We start from the raw sequence: 17,365 nt of genomic DNA, 5'->3' as shown, positions 1-17,365 counted from the left end.
GAACGCAACACACATTTTACATCCATATGCAATTGTTGTAACTGCCACAGAGATGTTATTCAGTTGTGAATTATAGCAAAAGTGGTCTCTATACAGCTGTGTTTGGGAGGGGAGCTACGTGCAGGAGACATTCTATATTATGATGTGGTCTGCACTAACGAAAAATTTGAGAAGTACTGTTCTAGACAAAACTGTATAATTATTTTTAAAAAACATATCACAGTGCATTTAATTCTAGAATACACATTGTAGATTAAATTAATCCCTGCTGCATGTAACTCCACTGATCTGAATTAAATTACATCAGGGACTGAGTTGATCACTTGATTCTTTCTGTGATTCCTATCCCTAGTCATAAAATATGCCCTATACAGTGCAGAGCCTATAAATCTGACATTTTGACTTTCAGTGGGGTCATTTAATCAGTGCTCTTCCTCCACATGAATCCACATTTTGAAACACATTAGTCACAATTACCCCATTATATCTTGCTCTCTCACCATATGGGCTTCTACATACAGACCTGACACACAATACACAGGGTGTGCCCTGCAGAACATCCCTCTCCGCGTTGGACCCATTTGCAGCAACATAAACCAGCATGTCTAACCTAAACTGCTGCACAAACATTTCTGGTCTGTCATGGCCACCGTAAAGCGTCTGCCATCAGATTCTTGTAATCAGATACGTAACCCCCCCGGATCAGTTCCCCCCCAGCCTGATCCCTTCCCCATCGCGATTGGCCCGCCTGAATCTGTTTATTGCCGCTCCTGGGGCTCTGCCACCAACTATCCACGCAGAGCGCTCCAGGGCAGGGGGAGACCGGGCAGCTGGGCGCCCGCGATCTCGGCTGCATTTGCAGCGCCACATGCCGCTCTAGAACCCCGCTGGCGCTCGCGGGGGGTTCTGGAACCCTGCCCAGTGCGTTCTAAGCGCGGGGGGACAGGGAGGGTTTCCACTGCTCCCGCTCCATGTGCACTGCTGGAAATCGGCCGACCCGGAGCCTAGTGGCGCCCCTCAGCCCAGCGCTGGGGGAGCATTGCTAGAACCCGGCGCAGTGCGATCTAGAAGGCAGACTCCACTCCCGTTTCTAGGACCCGGTACGTTCTAGAAGCCTACGTTTCAGAGCCTGGGCTATTCTGGAAGACGCGCCTCCGCGGCAGGTGGGGCAGCTCTGGAGCCCGAGGGGCCGCGTTGTAGCGATCGGCGCTGAGCCGCTTTAGAACCCGCCGGGACCCGATCTCTGCAGGGGAAGGGGGCGGCTATAGAACCCAGCCAGCGGGGTCCAGAGGGGCCCGCCCGGTGCAGCCATGCTGGAGTCGGCGGTGCGGCTGGCCCTGGGAGCCGGCGAGCTGGTGGCTCCGGGACCGCAGCTCTCGGAGCGGCTGGCCCTGCTGCAGGCGCAGGTGCTCGCTTCCCTCTGGCCCATGCTGCTGCTAGGAGGGGCCGTGGCGCTGCTTGTCCTGTTGGGGATGCTCCGGCGCTGGGACCGGGCGCGGCCGGGCCCCCAGCACAGCGCGGCGGGGGAGGAGGGTGGCGCTGGGTCTGCCAGCTACGAGGAAGGACGGGTGCCAGCGCCGGCCCCGCGGACGCAGAACGGGATAGCTGGGCAGCAGGAGCAAAGGGCGAGGCAGAGCCACGAGGCAAAGGTAAGGACCAGCCCGTCCCCTCCCTTCCCCCATCCCAATCCTCTGCACGGGGGTCTGCCCTCTTCCACACAACCCCTAACACAGGGTCCCTCCATCCCAATCCCCACTGCAGGTGGCCCAGCCTACTCTCAGCACAGGATTCCTCTCTCCCACTCCCCTCTGCAGGGAACCCCCTCCCATCCCACTCCTCTCCACAAGGGGATCCCAGCAGTGAATCTCCCATCCCCTCTACTGGGGGCTCATACAGTCATTTGATCTCTCAACCTGGTACTCTGCACAGGGGGCCCTATCCATCTGAAACACAAGGTTCTCTCTTAGCATAGTTCCCTGCATATGAGTGTAGGATCCTTCTCTGTCTTCCATTCCATTTCCAGTCCTGGGACCCATCCCATCCTTTCCCCACTTCCAATCCCATCTTCCAGCATAGGGTATCATCCTTACTGGCAGGCCAGCTGTCAGATCGCACCCCTCAAAGTGTATGTTTAGAAAGAACTGTTCTACTCTCTTCTCAATAAAGATACATAGTCCAACATCAGAGCTAGACTCTGCACCCTAATTCATAGGGTAACCTCTATTTACAAACATAAGAGTTAGTGGAACTGCTCAATTAGGTATTATGAGCAGGACTGAGGCACAGTTCTCAAAGGTATTTAGGTGCCTATCTCCGATGGAAATCAATAGGAGTTAAGCACCTACATACTTTAGAGGATCAGGGCCTGAGCTTTTATCTTGCACACTAACTATATTCCCCAAACAATTTATGGGTTGCCACCTTTCCCATAGTTTCTGGGATTGTCCTCCTTTTCTTACTGTTTATATACCTATTATTTATTGCTAAATAAGGGCTAAGTCCTTCACATTGAAGTATATAGTAAAAGTTCTGTTGGCTTCAGTGGTAGTAGGATGGCTGACCTAAGCACTAAATGTTTCTATTCATGTTCCATCAAAACTTCATTCTGCAGCGTGTCCATGTGATCTTAGTTGCAATGTGATGAGGTTTTGCAGCCATACTGATCATCGTGGTCGGGTTTTGATACAACGGGATGGATTTTTGATGCAGCATTGCCATAGTTTGCTCCATTAGGCACTGTGTGCAGCAGAAACCCTCAGCATGACTTACAGAAAACAGCTGGGTAAAGACACTAGTATGTTAACAAAATGTAAACCATCACAACAGCACATTGTATATAAAATAAATGAATAGATGCAACATAGATTTGAACAGTCTGGTCTATTAGTATTATCTGTTAGCTGCTTCATTCTGGGAGATAGGAGAATAAAAAGAGCATATGTGCTGAATTTTTCTTTTAGTATGGTACTTCTATGGTATCTTTTGCTCTTGTCGATATATATAAATGTGTCAATATTTTCATCATAATCCCTATTTCCAGGGCTTTATTTACTTGGCCATAAAAGTTACCTTCAGGCTGAATCTTGGCTGTATTATATTTTAATTGGTTAGTTCATTTTTCAAGCGTATTTTTTCTTTTGCAAATAAAAACAGCACGCTGGCCTGGTATAATGGACTAATAGATATGTGTGCATTTGTAGTGATCACATCACTGAAGTAATCTTAAAGTAATTGCCTTTGTAAACAGAACGAGAAGAAATTTCAGCAAATATGTTACTTCAACATTGGTAACTGTTTTTCAGATCAGCAGAGTGTAGCTCTAAACTGGTGGACTTTATGCTTCTATGAGTCATCCCAGCATGCACTCTGCTGGTGATGTTACTGTGAGCGTAGGCCTTTTTCATACAAAGTAGTATCATTGTTTTATTATCATCAGTGCTGAAGAATTTGATCTGGCTGTAAATAATATGAAAATACACTTTTGGCAGAAACACTGACAGTTGGGGCTGGAGGGGGTTGGTACTAGAAATATACATTATTCCTGGGGTAGGCATGTTATTTGAGCAGTCACTTCATAAGTCTGAATAACAAAGGGGAAAAGGTAAATTAAAATGATACATTTGCTCACCTGCTGTTACTAAGCTAAGGTTTTCATCATTAATCTCTTTTTTTGGTGCAATTGGTTCTTGCTTTCACACTGGCTCCTTAAGGGTCAGATTCTACTAACCTTACTGATGTTGACTGGCACCTTACTCTATGGGGAGCCCATCAAAATTGATCTGAGAGTACATGTGGCAAATTATGGACCTAAAGGGGATGGGGGTAGGGAAGAAAGGGAGAACAGGAAAAATAACCTAAGAAGAAAAAAAACCTCTCATGCTTGATTAAATGAAAAATAGTGCTCATACCAAAACTGTATGCTGCCCTTTCTGCTTGTTTGCTTGCCTCATTCCTTTTCTCTTTCCCCACTCCACACTGTCGTTTGTCATTTTTTATTGTCTTACCTGTATAATCTGGAATGTAATATCTTTGAAGCAGGGACCTTATCTTCTAATATGTATGTAAAGTGCAGTGTGCACCTAGAGAACCACATATTAACTAGACTTGGCAGAATTTGATTTTTTGATTTTATAATTTTGATGTTTATTTTCAAGCATTTTTTTATTTTTATCAATTTAAATGTTCAAATGTGCAAAATTATGGGTTTGAAATATTTTTTTCTGATTTTTATTGATTTTAAATTTTCACAGTGGCAGGAAGTTATGGGGGGGGTCAGACAATGAGTGACGTGGTTAGACATTAATTACTTAAGTACAGTAGATGTTGAGATTCAAAAAGTTAAGTTAAAGCCTTATGACCATTAAAACACACATAGTCAACAGCATCTGTCAAAATATACAAAGTAAAGAGCCTTAAATAAAACTCTCAAGCAGCATCTTTCTTACTTTGCCTATCTGTAAATTTAGATTATTATTGATGGAAATATTTTTTGTTGGTTTGTGTGTGTACGGTGAAATTGATGTTTACCAATAAAAATCTAATCCTTCCAAGCCTATATATAACTGAATGATGGTAATCATTTAGAATTCAGTAGTTAATGCTGAAGTTGCAGAACACCTTTAATATACTGAAATTAGCATATCAAGAACTATATTAAAACAGTGCCAGAGATTATAAAAAGCAAAGAATTTCACAATTAATAATGAAACATCAAGATGTAAGGAATAGCATAAGCCAGAGTGTGCAGATATTACATGATAGTATCCCATCTTTGGTGCATGCTGAGGTATGAGGCCAAAGACAAAATGCCTCCAGCACTCAGGTGTGTTGATATATCACAGCAGCCAAACATCTGCATATCCTGGAGTGTGTAATTCTGCTGATAAAGTTGAGATTTTTAATTAACCCCCCCCGCAAGGTGGTTAATTATCTTTTCCAGTTTTGGAATGTGCGCATGCCAGTGTTTTCCAGGCCATGGTCTCCCGTCCAGGGAGTCTGCATTGTTACATTTGCCCAGTTAGCTGATGCCCTGCTAGCTAGACGTCTAGTTACCTGCTTCCATATTAATACACTGGTAACTCAGCTATTGCGTGCTTGCTGTGCATGACATGCGCCTCAGACTGCCACTGCACTCCACACAGAGAGCGCAACAATGCCCTCTGCTGACCTCTCTTGTTCCCTGCTGGCATGCTGCTCCCAGCCGCAACCCTGAGTGCCACCAGTTCACTGTCCACTCCTCCCCTAAAATCCTGCCCTGGCTGCTAAGGGTACCTCTACACTGTGATTTAAAAAAAACCTGCTGCACCAAGACTCAGAGCTTGGGTCAGCTGAGTTGCGGGGCTATAAAATTGCAGTGTAGACATTTGGGCTTGGGCTGGAGCCCTTGACTCTGAGACCCGCCGAGCCCGAACATCTTCACTGCAATTTTATAGCCACACAGCCTGAGTCAGCTGACCTGGGCCAGTCGCTTCCATGCCACTGGTCTTTTATTGCTGTGTAGACATACCCTGAAGACAGCTACATGGCCTCATCCATCCTAGCATCAGTGGCAGTGCTGTGATGCTCCTGTGGTTGTGCTCTGTAACCTAGGTGAACATGCTCAAGAGCAGTCACATTATGATCCTAAAAATGTCAGTGCCTCTAGTTATCTGGCCATCTGTCTGTCTTTCATACTGCAGAGTAATATGGTGGCAAGAGCACCAGGTTCAAGAGAAATATTGTGCATCAAGAAAAGAACCAAATTAGAATTTCTCCTTCAGCACATCTGACGTGTGGACATGTAAGAGCGCAGGGCCATCTCTTCCTGTCAATCTCAAAGGAAGTCCATGCCCCCTCACTGTTTCATTCTGCAAAAGGCAGTCTGGAGCAAGGGGAAATTAGCGGTGTTTGGTGCTCAAGCCCTCTGAGCAGGGCTGGGCAGTAATCACGCTGGGGGACTCAAGCCTTCTGACAAGGGGGAGCCCCAAACGGTTTCAGGCTCTGGCCCTCAGACAGAGTAGAGCAGTCAATAGTCCGGGAGCCAAGCCCTCAGGCAGGGCAGAGCAATGAATAGTCTAGCATCCTAGTTCTGGTGGACGATAGGCTAACACAGGCCCCCTGCCCTAAGGAAAGGAGGCTGCCACCCCAGAGCCGGGGTGGAAACGGGATCTGGGCTCACCAGACTCCACCAGGTCCCATCCCAGGGCCCTAAGAGTGGCAGAGCGTTCCACCACTGGGTCAGCGGGGAATCCAGCTGCAACACGCTGACCTGTCTTCAGGCAGCAACACAGCCAGACTACAGTCAGCTGTCCCTGGGCTACTTCTTCCCCTCCCCTCAGGGCGTACATGCATCCATGGGTCATCCTCCATCTCCCTGGGATATACCGCCAATGGTAGTCCCAGCAGCTCCTTGGAGTCTGGAGTGGTGGGACGCTCTGGAAGCTCAGGCAAGTCCTCAGGGCAGCAGACTTCCTCTCAGCATCCTGCTCTGGCACCAGGGGAGAAGCATCTGTCTCCCTCAGCAGCTCTAGTACAACTGAGCTGCAGGGCCCACCTTTTATACTTCCTGTTCCTGTCTTGCCCTTCTGCTTCCAGTGGGGCGGGCATGGCCTTCTTGGTCCTGCCCACCAGGGGGCAGGCAGTGGTTCCTCCCTGTCAATCTCAGAGAGAGGCTACACCCCCTCACTACAGTACATTATACAAATTTTGTACAAATGTAATTCCAGCCAGATTAGAAAATGCTGGATTCATGTTTCTTAAATCCATCAGCATAATTATATGAACAAAAATTAAGTGTGGTCACATTGTGAATACACATCACAAGTTGCACTGTGACTTTGTTGTTGTCACAATTTATAACTTATCCATGAATGGTGATGGAGAGATCAATCTCTTTCCCCACGGCCTCTCCCTTTCCCTAATAAAGAGTCTTTTAGGAAATAGTAACAAGAAGTGCCAAGAGTCATCAGGGCGGAACTAGGATGTGGTTGTTTTTTTTAATTTAAAATTCTCTGGATCAGTCTTCAAAACGGTCAGTTCAAAGAGGCGCTTTTGCTGGGAAGTCTAGTGTTATCCTCCCTTGGGGTATTTTTTTAAATATGTGCAATCTGGTGCATTCCATAAAGCAAATATTTGCTTTTCAGAAGTATCTTTATAAGCTAGTGGTTTAGCAGTACCAGAAGCGGGGATCATAGAATCATAGAATATCAGGGTTGGAAGGGACCTCAGGAGGTCATCTAGTCCAACCCCCTGCTCAAAGCAGGACCAATTCCCAACTAAATCATCCCAGCCAGGGCTTTGTCAAGCCGGGCCTTAAAAACCTCCAGGGAAGGAGACTCCACCACCTCCTTAGGTAACGCATTCCAGTGCTTCACCACCCTCGTAGTGAAATAGTGTTTCCTAATATCCAACCTAAACCTCCCCCACTGCAACTTGAGACCATTGCTCCTTGTTCTGTCATCTGCCACCACTGAGAACAGCCGAGCTCCATCCTCTTTGGAACCCCGCTTCAGGTAGTTGAAGGCTGCTATCAAATCCCCCCTCATTCTTCTCTTCTGGAGACTAAACAATCCCAGTTCCCTCAGCCTCTCCTCATAAGTCATGTGCTCCAGACCCCTAATCATTTTTGTTGCCCTCCGCTGGACTCTTTCCAATTTTTCCACATCCTTCTTGTAGTGTGTGGCCCAAAACTGGACACAGTACTCCAGATGAGGCCTCACCAATGTCAAATAAAGGGGAACGATCACGTTCATCGATCTACTGGCAATGCCCCTACTTATACAGCCCAAAATGCCGTTAGCCTTCTTGGCAACAAGAGCACACTGTTGACTCATATCCAGCTTCTCGTCCACTGTGACCCCTAGGTCCTTTTCTGCAGAACTGCTACCTAGCCATTCGGTCCCTAGTCTGTAGCAGTGCATGGGATTCTTCTGTCCTAAGTGCAGGACTCTGCACTTGTCCTTGTTGAACCTCATCAGGTTTTTTTTGGCCCAATCCTCTAATTTGTCTAGGTCCCTCTGTATCCTATCCCTACCCTCTAGTGTATCTACCACGCCTCCTAGTTTAGCGGGGATGACCTGCTTCTACTCCAGAGGCATGGAAACAGGCCCGCCGACAGCAGTTCCAGGTCCCAGGACAGAACAGTCAATGCCCCCCCACACACACACACAAGCCGCACCCGCACAGACACGGTCTACCTGACATTTGGGCGGTGCTGCGCCTGTGCTGGCTATGCTGCTGGGTGCGCTCTTCTGGCATGGCCAGGGCTTTTACATGCCTGCCTGGTAGCGTTGCCAACTAATTGTGCAAACCCAAAGACCCTTGCCCTGCCCCCTGCCCTGCTCCATACCTGAGAACACACCCCTGTTCCGCCCCTTCTCTGAGGCCCTGCTCCATCCCCTCTCCCTCCATCGCTCGCTCTCCCCCACCCTCATGCACTTTCACCAGGCTGGGGCAGGGGGTTGGGTGTGGGAGGGGGTTGGGGTGCAGACTCTGGGAGGGAGTTTGGGTGTGGGAGGGGGTTTGGGTTGCAGGATCTGGGAGGGAGTTTGGGTGTGGGAGGGAGTGTGGGCTCTGTGAGTGAATTTGGGTGCGAGGTGCAAGCTCTAGGCTGGGGCAGGGGGTTGGGGTGCAGGAGGAGGCCAGGGGGTTGGTGCTTACCTCGGGCGGCTCCCGAAAGCGACTGGCACACCCCTCTGGCAGTGGCTCCTAGGCGGGGGCCCAAGGGGTCTCCATGCGCTGCTGCCTGCAGGCACTGCCCCTGCAGCTCCCATTGACTGCAGTTCTCAGCCAATGGGAGCTGCAGAGTCAGTGCTCAGGGCTGGGGCAGCATGCGGAGACCCCCTCCCCAGGGGCTGCAAGGACGTGCCGGCCGCGTCCAGCAGTGATGCGGAGCGAGGGCGGGCAGGAAGCCTTCCTTAGCCCCGCTGCACTGCTGGTGGCCTCCAGGCCCTTTTAAATCGCCCGGGGCCCCTGGGCAATTGCCTCCTTTGCACACACACCCTCGGTCGGCAGACCTGCATGGAAATAGCCCCATTTCCCCACCCTTTCAGTTTAAACTCTGGTCTAGGTGCAGATTAAATTTGATTGCTAAGTGTTATTGTATCATCTACATTAGGTGGGAATTGCTTGAATCAGTGTCATGGGAAGTGGTCTAGTTTATCAGTTGCCCCTGTAAAATTACATCTTTATCCTTTGCTGAAATGTTTTTAATTCGTTACAGTAACACTTCCCAGTAAATAACAATAAATTTCTTTATCCCTGGGGCTAGGGCTGGGGGGAGCACTTTTGCCTCTTTACCTGACATCAAATCAGACCATAATATCCAGAAGGGCCAAAGAGGAATCACCCCTCTTCCCTGAGTCGGTGGGTCCTGCTCTGCATGATTTTTGGGGAGATGGTCCAGTCGGAGAGGGCTAGAGCTGGGGGACACGTTCTGTATGGGTTATCATCTCCTGGAAAACCCATAGGATTTCCCTTGGGATTCCCTTCAACATTCAATGCAGACAATTGCAGCACTAATTCCCACTGCTTGTCTTGTGTCCTCACTCATTGCCTTATAAAACTCATGGCTCCTCCCTGGGAAGCGCAGGGGAACAGGCTTTCCATGTGGATGCCCCGAGATCTATGGAGTTTTCCTGTGGCTCTTGGGACATCCGAGTAATTGGAGGGCCAGGTCCCCTTCTTCCTCTGCCAGCCTTCCCAGGAGGAGGAGAAAGAAGCTCCATGTCCGCTCTGCAGTTTCCCAAGTAATTTTCCCTTCCTACAGAGCGCGGATGACATAGCTCAAGATGATTTTGGGGGTGGGGGCAACATTGTAGTTTATTGTACATAGTGATCATGCATAGGCCTTTACATTCCTCTGTCTTGGATGGGGAGTCCTTCTCCTTTCTTTGCTAGTTAACACAGCATCTCTCTGTTGCTTCCTATTTACACCTTAGTGGAAACTGCCATCGTATTATCTTTTCTCTGGGTACTCGGAGTAATTTCCCTTGAAGCCAATGCCCAGGCTGCCTCCCTCATTGACTCTCACTGCCAAGAAAACATCCCCTTTCCTTTCAAAATTTCAGACTTGTTGTTTCTCATTTACCTGGTTCCCATCAGTTCAGGGAACCAATAGTCTCTCATGCTTGGGTCTGTCATTATGGCCGTACAATGTGATCACAGCCCAACTGGCCAGAATGTCAGCTTTCACCTATGAAAATTTGATTAGCAAAGAATTAAACTCATGCTGTTTTATTTCCCACAGGACTGCTTGTCATGCAGATTGTTCAGTGTCTGTTGATGTAGCACTGTGCAATTGTGCTGTGGCAGTGCTCTAGAATAGTTATACCATGATTAAGGCTGTATTTTTTTAAACAGGAGAGGAAAGTGGGCTATTTGTAATAGAGCAGAATGGTAGATTGCAGGAGGGCAATGTGAAAAATATCATAAGCTCAATTTTAATGGCCGATATCACCCTAATGAGGCTAGGAATCTTCAAGTGGATGCCTGAAGAAATTAAGAATTCCCACTCGCTTTCTAGGTTGTTGGATTTTTACTTTGGAAAAACTGAAAAATGAAAGGATTTCTTGTTCAGAAACAAAACAGATTTCAATAAAGTTGACTTAAATGTTCTAGAACTTCTACTGGTAGACTCTTGAGGTGAGAGACCTGTAACAGAGTGTGAATTTTAAAAAGGAATTTAGTCTGCGTGGGAGAGGGACTACAGGTGAAGTTCTCTCTATGCATCATATAAATCCCACTTAAACCCTTGTGCTGGCCTTCTGCACAGGAGTAAATTTTACCCTAATGGAATTAAAACTTATAGGAAATAATTAGTAGGAATAAATAGCTCATTACTAGAGTGGAAAGAGGATAATATTTGTGGTGCCCCAGGGATCAGGACTAAAAATCTGTGGTGTTCAGTATATGTATTAACCTGGAAGAAGAGGTGAAGTGGTAAAACTTGGTCACTGCAGAAACCTAGTTAACATTAAAGTGGACTGTGAAGAATTACTTTAAGTGAGTAATACAGTAGAAATACATCTTACATCCAGTATAGAAAAGTGTAGATTAAAGCACATTGGAACGAACAACTTAAGTTATTTAGAAACACTGATGGGTTTGGAATTAGTTGTAACTTTTTACTCAGAAGACCTAATCCTCTAAGAATTGCACAAATAATTTAAGATCAGAGGGGTAGCCGTGTTAGTCTGGATCTGTAAAAAGCAACAAAGAGTCCTGTGGGTGAAAGCATAAGCTTTCGTGGGTGAATGCCCACTTCGTCAGACGCATGGGCATTCACCCATGAAAACTTATGCTCCAATACATCTGGTAGTCATTAAGGTGCCAGAGGACTCTTTGTTATAATTTAAGATGTTTGCTTAATATGCATCATCAATTAAAAATTTAATCAGCTCATAGACCATAGTAAGAAGATGATAAAGAAAAATGATATTAAAATACTATAATATCATTACATATAAATTGATGGTATATTATCTAGAATACCACATTATTGCTAGAAAAAGACCTAACAGAAATAGGAATGATCTAGAGCAGGGGTTCTCAACCTTTTTCTTTCTGAGACATGGGTGGTGGGTGAACCTCCGCTTTGGAGAGGCTAGCCCGCTGGCCCTGCCCCTTTTGCCCAAAGCCCCACCCCCCCGCACGCCGGAGCCCTGAAACACCCCTCTCCTCTAAAAGGAGGTGCTGGGTCAAGCCGCCGGCCCCCCAAGCAGCAGCTGCTCCTGCCCCCGAGCCGCCAGCCCCAGCACCAGGCCGAGCCTCCTCACTCGGCCAGCCGCTAGCTCTCAGTCTCCGCATCCCTCCTCACTCCCATGTCCCCAAGGAGGAGGGACATGGTGAGCAGCGAGGAACTCGGGGGGGGGAGGGGGGAGTGGAGGAGACATGATGGCAGGCAGGCACAGGAAGCACAGCAGCAGGCGGTGGAGGTCTTGGGGAAGGGGCGGGGCCACTGTGGCCCAGGAGTTTGGCGGTGGGTCGGCGCCAATGCCAGAGAAGGCTAAGCCTTCCTTGGTTTATTATACACACCACCCATGTTCTGAGGTCCCCCCAACACACTATAAAAAACTCCACAGTCCAGGGCTCCAGGGCTCCTGTTAGAAGGTAGCAAGTAGCGCAATTGCCTGGGGTCCCATACCACAGGAGGCCGTGGAAGCTAAGTTGCTCAGTCTTTGGCTTCAGCCCTGGGTGGCAGGGCTTGGAGCCCCAGCAAGTTTAATGCTGGCCCTGCTTGGTGGACCCCCTGAAAACTGCTTGCGGCCCTCCAGTGGGCCCCAGACCTGTGGGAACCACTGGTCTAGAGTGGACCAAAAATTATTGAGACAAAGAGACTGTGCAGAAGAGAGAAGTACACAGCTGCTCTGATGACGGCTTTCCTTCCTGTTCTGCTATGATTGAACTATATAAAATAGTGAAAGATGGAAAGAGGAGGCCAGCAGGGGGAGAGGAGGTACTGAACATTTTAATGCAAAACGAGAAAGGCAACCAATTTAAAACAAATATAGGGACATTTTTAAAAAGCATGCAATTAACCTGTTGGACTCCCTGCCGAAAAATGTGAGAGCGACAAGTGTCTTAGATTTAAAACAGCATCTAGCTGGGATAATTACTCCTGAATTCTCCGCCAAAAATTCTGTGCACAAAATTCTGCAAAATTCCGCATATTTTATTTGTCAAAATAACACAATATAATCATGCCAGTTTCAAATATTTTGGTAATTTATTTAAAAATACCTGTCAGCAAGTATGTCTCTAACAATACAGACAACAAAAATGATTCAGGAAATGTTTTTTTTTTTTTTTTGACAAATAGATTCCTTACTGGACATATTAATACAGAACTTTGAGTAATAATTAATTTAAACTACAATACAGAAATATATTTCCTGCACCCCTCAGAAGCAGTGCAAAGGTTTGGGGGAGTCAGAGGTAACAAAGGAGCTTAGGGAGAGGGAAGTAATTGCTGGGAAGGAGCCTGAGTGTGAACTTGGAGGGTTGTTGGGTGTGGGGGTGGTAGAATTATGGAAAAGTTTTTTTTGGGAGGGAGAGGAATTGTTAGGGAGCCTCCCCTATGCAGACCCTGGCTGACCCCTGGCCTCTCTCATTCAGTCAGGCACATCTGCCTCTGTTCCTGTATGTACCTGTACTCCAGCATCACCATGTGTCCCTGCACCCCAACTCAGCCACCCCCACATCCCCAGGTGTCCCTGCACCCCCACTCCCATTCTGTCTGTGCCCCAGTCTGTCCCCTACAGCTACCCCTTCTGAATCCCAGTTTGTGACACCCCCCAACAGCCCTATGTGCTCCACGCTGTCTGTCCCGCTATATCTGGTTCCTCCTGACTTGGCCCCACAGGCAGGGTGCTGTGCAGAACGCAGCCTCTTCTCTTTCCTATACGCAGCTGGAGCCCATCTCACCTCAGAGGAGCTGCTCTCTATTCTGGTGCCACATCGACCTCTGGTGGGTGAAAGGTGTAACTGCAGCCGCTCAATGTATTTTCTGCTGAAAAAAAAAATTCTGCACGGAACATGAATTCTGCATGTGCAAAGTGGCACAGAATTCATAACAACATAAACATAAGAACGGCCATACTGGGTCAGACCAAAGATCCATCTAGCCCAGTATCCTGTCTTCTGACAGTGGCCAATGCCAGGTGTTTCAGAGGGAATGAACAGAACAGGTAATCATCAAGTGATCCATTCCCTGTCACTCATTCCCAGCTTCTGGCAAACAAAGGTTCGGAACACCATCCCTGCCCATCCTGGCTAATAGCTATTGATGGACCTATCCTCCAGGAACCCTGTTATAGTCTTGGCCTTTACAATATCCTCTGGCAAAGAGTACCACAGGTTGCCTGTGCGTTGTGTGAAAAAAAAAATATTTCCTTTTGTTTGTTTTAAACCTGCTGTCTATTAATTTCATTTGGTAACCCATAGTTCTTATGTTATGAGAAGGAGTAAACAACACTTCCTTATTTACTTTCTCCACACCAGTCATGGTTTTATAGACGTCAGTCATATCCCCCCTTAGTTGTCTCTCTGAACAGCCCTAATTTTTGAAATCTCTCTCACCTGGAAGGTGTTCCATATTCCTAATCATTTTTGTTGCACTTTTCTGAAACTTTTCCAATTCCAATATATCTTTTTTGAGATGGGGCGAACACGCCTGCACACAGTATTCAAGATGTGGGCATACCATGGTTTTTATAAAGAGGCAATATGATATTTTCTGTCTTATTATCTATCCCTTTCTTAATGATTCCCAACATTCTGTTAGCGTTTTTGACTGCCACTGCACAATGAGTGAATGTTTTCAGAGAACTATCCACACTGACTCGAAGATCTCTTTCCTGAGTGGTAACAGCTAATTTAGACCCCATCATTGTATATGTATAGTTGGAATTACGTTTTTCAATGTGCATTATTTTGCATTTATCAACATGGAATTTAATCTGCCATTTTGCTGCCCAGTTACCCAGTTTTGTGAGGTCCCTTTGTAACTCTTCGCAATCTGCTTTGGACTTAACTATCTTGTGTAGTTTTATATCATCTGCAAATTTTGCCACCTCGCTGTTTACCCCTTTTTCCAGATCATTTATGAATATGTTGAACAATACTAGTCCCAGTACAGACACAGGGGGACTATTTACCTCTCTCCACTCTGAAAACTGACCATTTATTCCTACCCTTTGTTTCCTATCTTTTAACCAGTTACTGATCCATGAGAGGACCTTCCCTCTTATCCCATGATAACTTACTTTGCTAGAGCCTTTGGTGATGGACCTTGTCAAAGGCTTTCTGAAAATCTAAGTACATTATATCCACTGGATCCCCCTTGTCCACATGCTTGTTGACCCCCTCAAAGAATTCTAGTAGACTGGTGAGCATAGTTTGCCTATACAAAAAACATGTTGATTCTTCCCCAACAAATTGTGTTTATCTATGTGTCTGATAATTCTGTTCTTTACTACAGTTTCAACCAATTTGCCCTCTACTGAAGTTAGGCTTACCTGCCTGTAATTGCCAGGATTGCCTCTGGAGCCCCTTTAAAAAAAATTGGCATCACATTAGCTATCCTCCAGTCATCTGGTACAGAAGCTGATTTAAATGATAGGCTACATACCACGGTTAGTAGTTCTACAATTTCACATTCGAGTTCCTTCAGAACTCTTGGGAGAATACCATTTGGCCCTGTTTAATTTATCAATTTGTTCCAAAACCTTCTCTAATGACACCTCAATCTGGGACAGTTCCTCAGATTTGTCACCTAAAAAAAATGGCTCAGGCTGGGGAGTCTCCATCACATCCTCAGCTGTAAAGACCAATGCAAATAATTCATTTAGTTTCTCTGCAATGGCCTTATCCTCTTTGAGTGCATTTCGAACGTTCAGTGGCCCCACTGGTTGTTCAGCATGCTTCCTGCTGCTGATATACTTACAATTTTTGTACCCCAGGAGTAGATAATAAAGATAAGGGCATTCTGTCCTTTTGTTTCAGAGCACAGGTTAGTCGCATGCTGGGGTTAGGCAATTATTTCCTCTGTGGATAACAAAGCATACTTAGCTGTATTATATAGGGGAAGTGTGTTTTCCTTGAAAACACAGGCATTGGCCATCATTGAAGACATTAATAATTATTTGTTAAGCGCTGATAGTGTGCTCAGTGTACAAGACCCAGAAGAAAATATGGGGCCAAATTTTTTACTTTGATCTGACCCCTGGTGGGCAAAGGGGGTGGAAAACTAGTGGCTCTCCCCACCATAGTGCAGTCCCCAACTGGCGGAAGAGCTGGCATAGCCAGCTCCTATATCACCTCACCATGCAGATTCTAGCATAGTGTATCAAGGATGGGACAGGACATGACCAGAATACTGTGGTGGAGTCACAATGCTTGTCTGGGGTAACATCCCACTGTAGTTTACAGCAGGCCTAAACTACACTGGGGCTAGGCTTGGCATAGAACTCTTCCAGAAAGATGGAGCTGCAACCATCTCCTTACTCTTCCCTTTCCCCCCCTTAGTTGTGCGCAGTGGATACTGGGCACAGCTGGGAATCCGGGCCTATGGTTCATGCCCTGAGTAGCTAACATACTAAATTAACCTTGATGAGGATGCCAGACTAGGTGGCATATTGGATGGTTCCTGATTGGCAATCCTGTGGTTGTTGGAGACCAACTCTAAGCCATCACATGTCTGATATCTTAGGTTATAGCTGAAAAATCCAGTTTAGGTGTCTGGTCACAAATAGATACCAGCTACTGATGAAACAGACCTAGTTCTAGAGGTGCTCTTTTACTGTGCCCACCTACATTCATTGTATTTTCTATTTAAAAAGCCTCCCCTGTAGAAGATGGTATCTGCTGCATTATCTGGTATATTTTTAAACTATATTTGATATTCTTAAAGATGGAACAGAATGCTGGGGGAAGGAGGAGGGCCCAGAAAAGTGGCATCAATGTGTTTGTATTCCATGATTGTATTCTGGTCAGCAGCAACCTGGCACACATGCCCTCTCCCCACCATGCATAGAACTATAAGCTACATGAGTGTGCATGGGAGTGTGTTTAGAGGTCCTGGTCCTAGTGGAGGGGTGAACATTCAGAAACACGTTGTGTGGCATGTCTTGTAAAAATGTCCCCTGGGCCTCTCTCTGGGGCTACATAATAAAGTCGAATCAATAATTGAAAAAAAGCCACAAAGGATTAGTGATAGAGAGAGAAAGAATCACCTTTATATAAAGGAGAAAAGGCAGAGAAAAGGCAGCTTACTCCCCTGTGCATCACAAACTCAATGGCCATAGAGTCAGAAAAGCCTTCAGATTGGCTCAGGAAAAGAAGAATGCAATTTAATATGCTACAGTGTATAATTCCATAAAAGGCCATGAGGATGCTTTTTTGCACGTGTTTGAATTTATTTAGAATTGTACTAGTTGATACCAGACACCTCTGTGTTCTTGAGGAACCAGGGGGCAGTATCCAGCCTGACTCATGAAAGACACTCTCCCCCCCTCACCCTCGGCTTCTGCTTAAACCAAAACCCATCAGAGGGAAAAAAAACTTGCAGAGAGCAGTCAAGGGCGTTGGGAGACACACCTAAACCCCTCCTGACAAGGGTGACAAGATTAAGACATCTCCATTAGCATACAGAATGGAGAGCAGAGACAACTCCCCTAGCCTCATCTGCATGAAAGATGGGACAGGAAGACATCTCAATTTACATACAGAATGGAGAACAGAGAACCACACTGAATTCTGGGACCAGAAAAAGCAGGGAAGCACTGCATCATAGGAATCTCTGCACCAGATGCTAATGAACCTATAAAAAGCAACAGAGGGTCCTGTGGCACCTTTAAGACTAACAGAAGTATTGGGAGCATAAGCTTTC

The 17,365-nt window shown here is 46.5% G+C and overlaps 1 protein-coding gene across 4 annotated transcripts in view; it reads left to right on the top strand.

The window, feature by feature from the left end:
• The first annotated feature begins 689 nt into the window (after positions 1 to 689).
• LOC117875332 (protein LYRIC-like) overlaps positions 690 to 17,365 on the top strand; it is a 44,492-nt gene continuing 27,816 nt past the window's right edge. For 3 of the 4 annotated variants that reach the window (XM_034766567.1, XM_034766568.1, XM_034766566.1), the window contains exon 1: positions 691 to 1,649. In XM_034766567.1, coding sequence (XP_034622458.1) covers positions 1,311 to 1,649 — 339 coding nt within the window. In that variant the 5' untranslated portion in view covers positions 691 to 1,310. Of the gene's footprint in view, positions 1,650 to 17,365 lie in introns of all 4 variants that reach the window. The other variant, XM_034766569.1, reaches the window with a different exon arrangement.

Source organism: Trachemys scripta, chromosome 3, assembly GCF_013100865.1.
Source record: "Trachemys scripta elegans isolate TJP31775 chromosome 3, CAS_Tse_1.0, whole genome shotgun sequence".
Lineage (NCBI taxonomy): Eukaryota > Metazoa > Chordata > Testudines > Emydidae > Trachemys > Trachemys scripta.
Note: the sequence above shows the minus strand (reverse complement) of the source record. Positions and strands in the feature narration are given on the sequence as shown.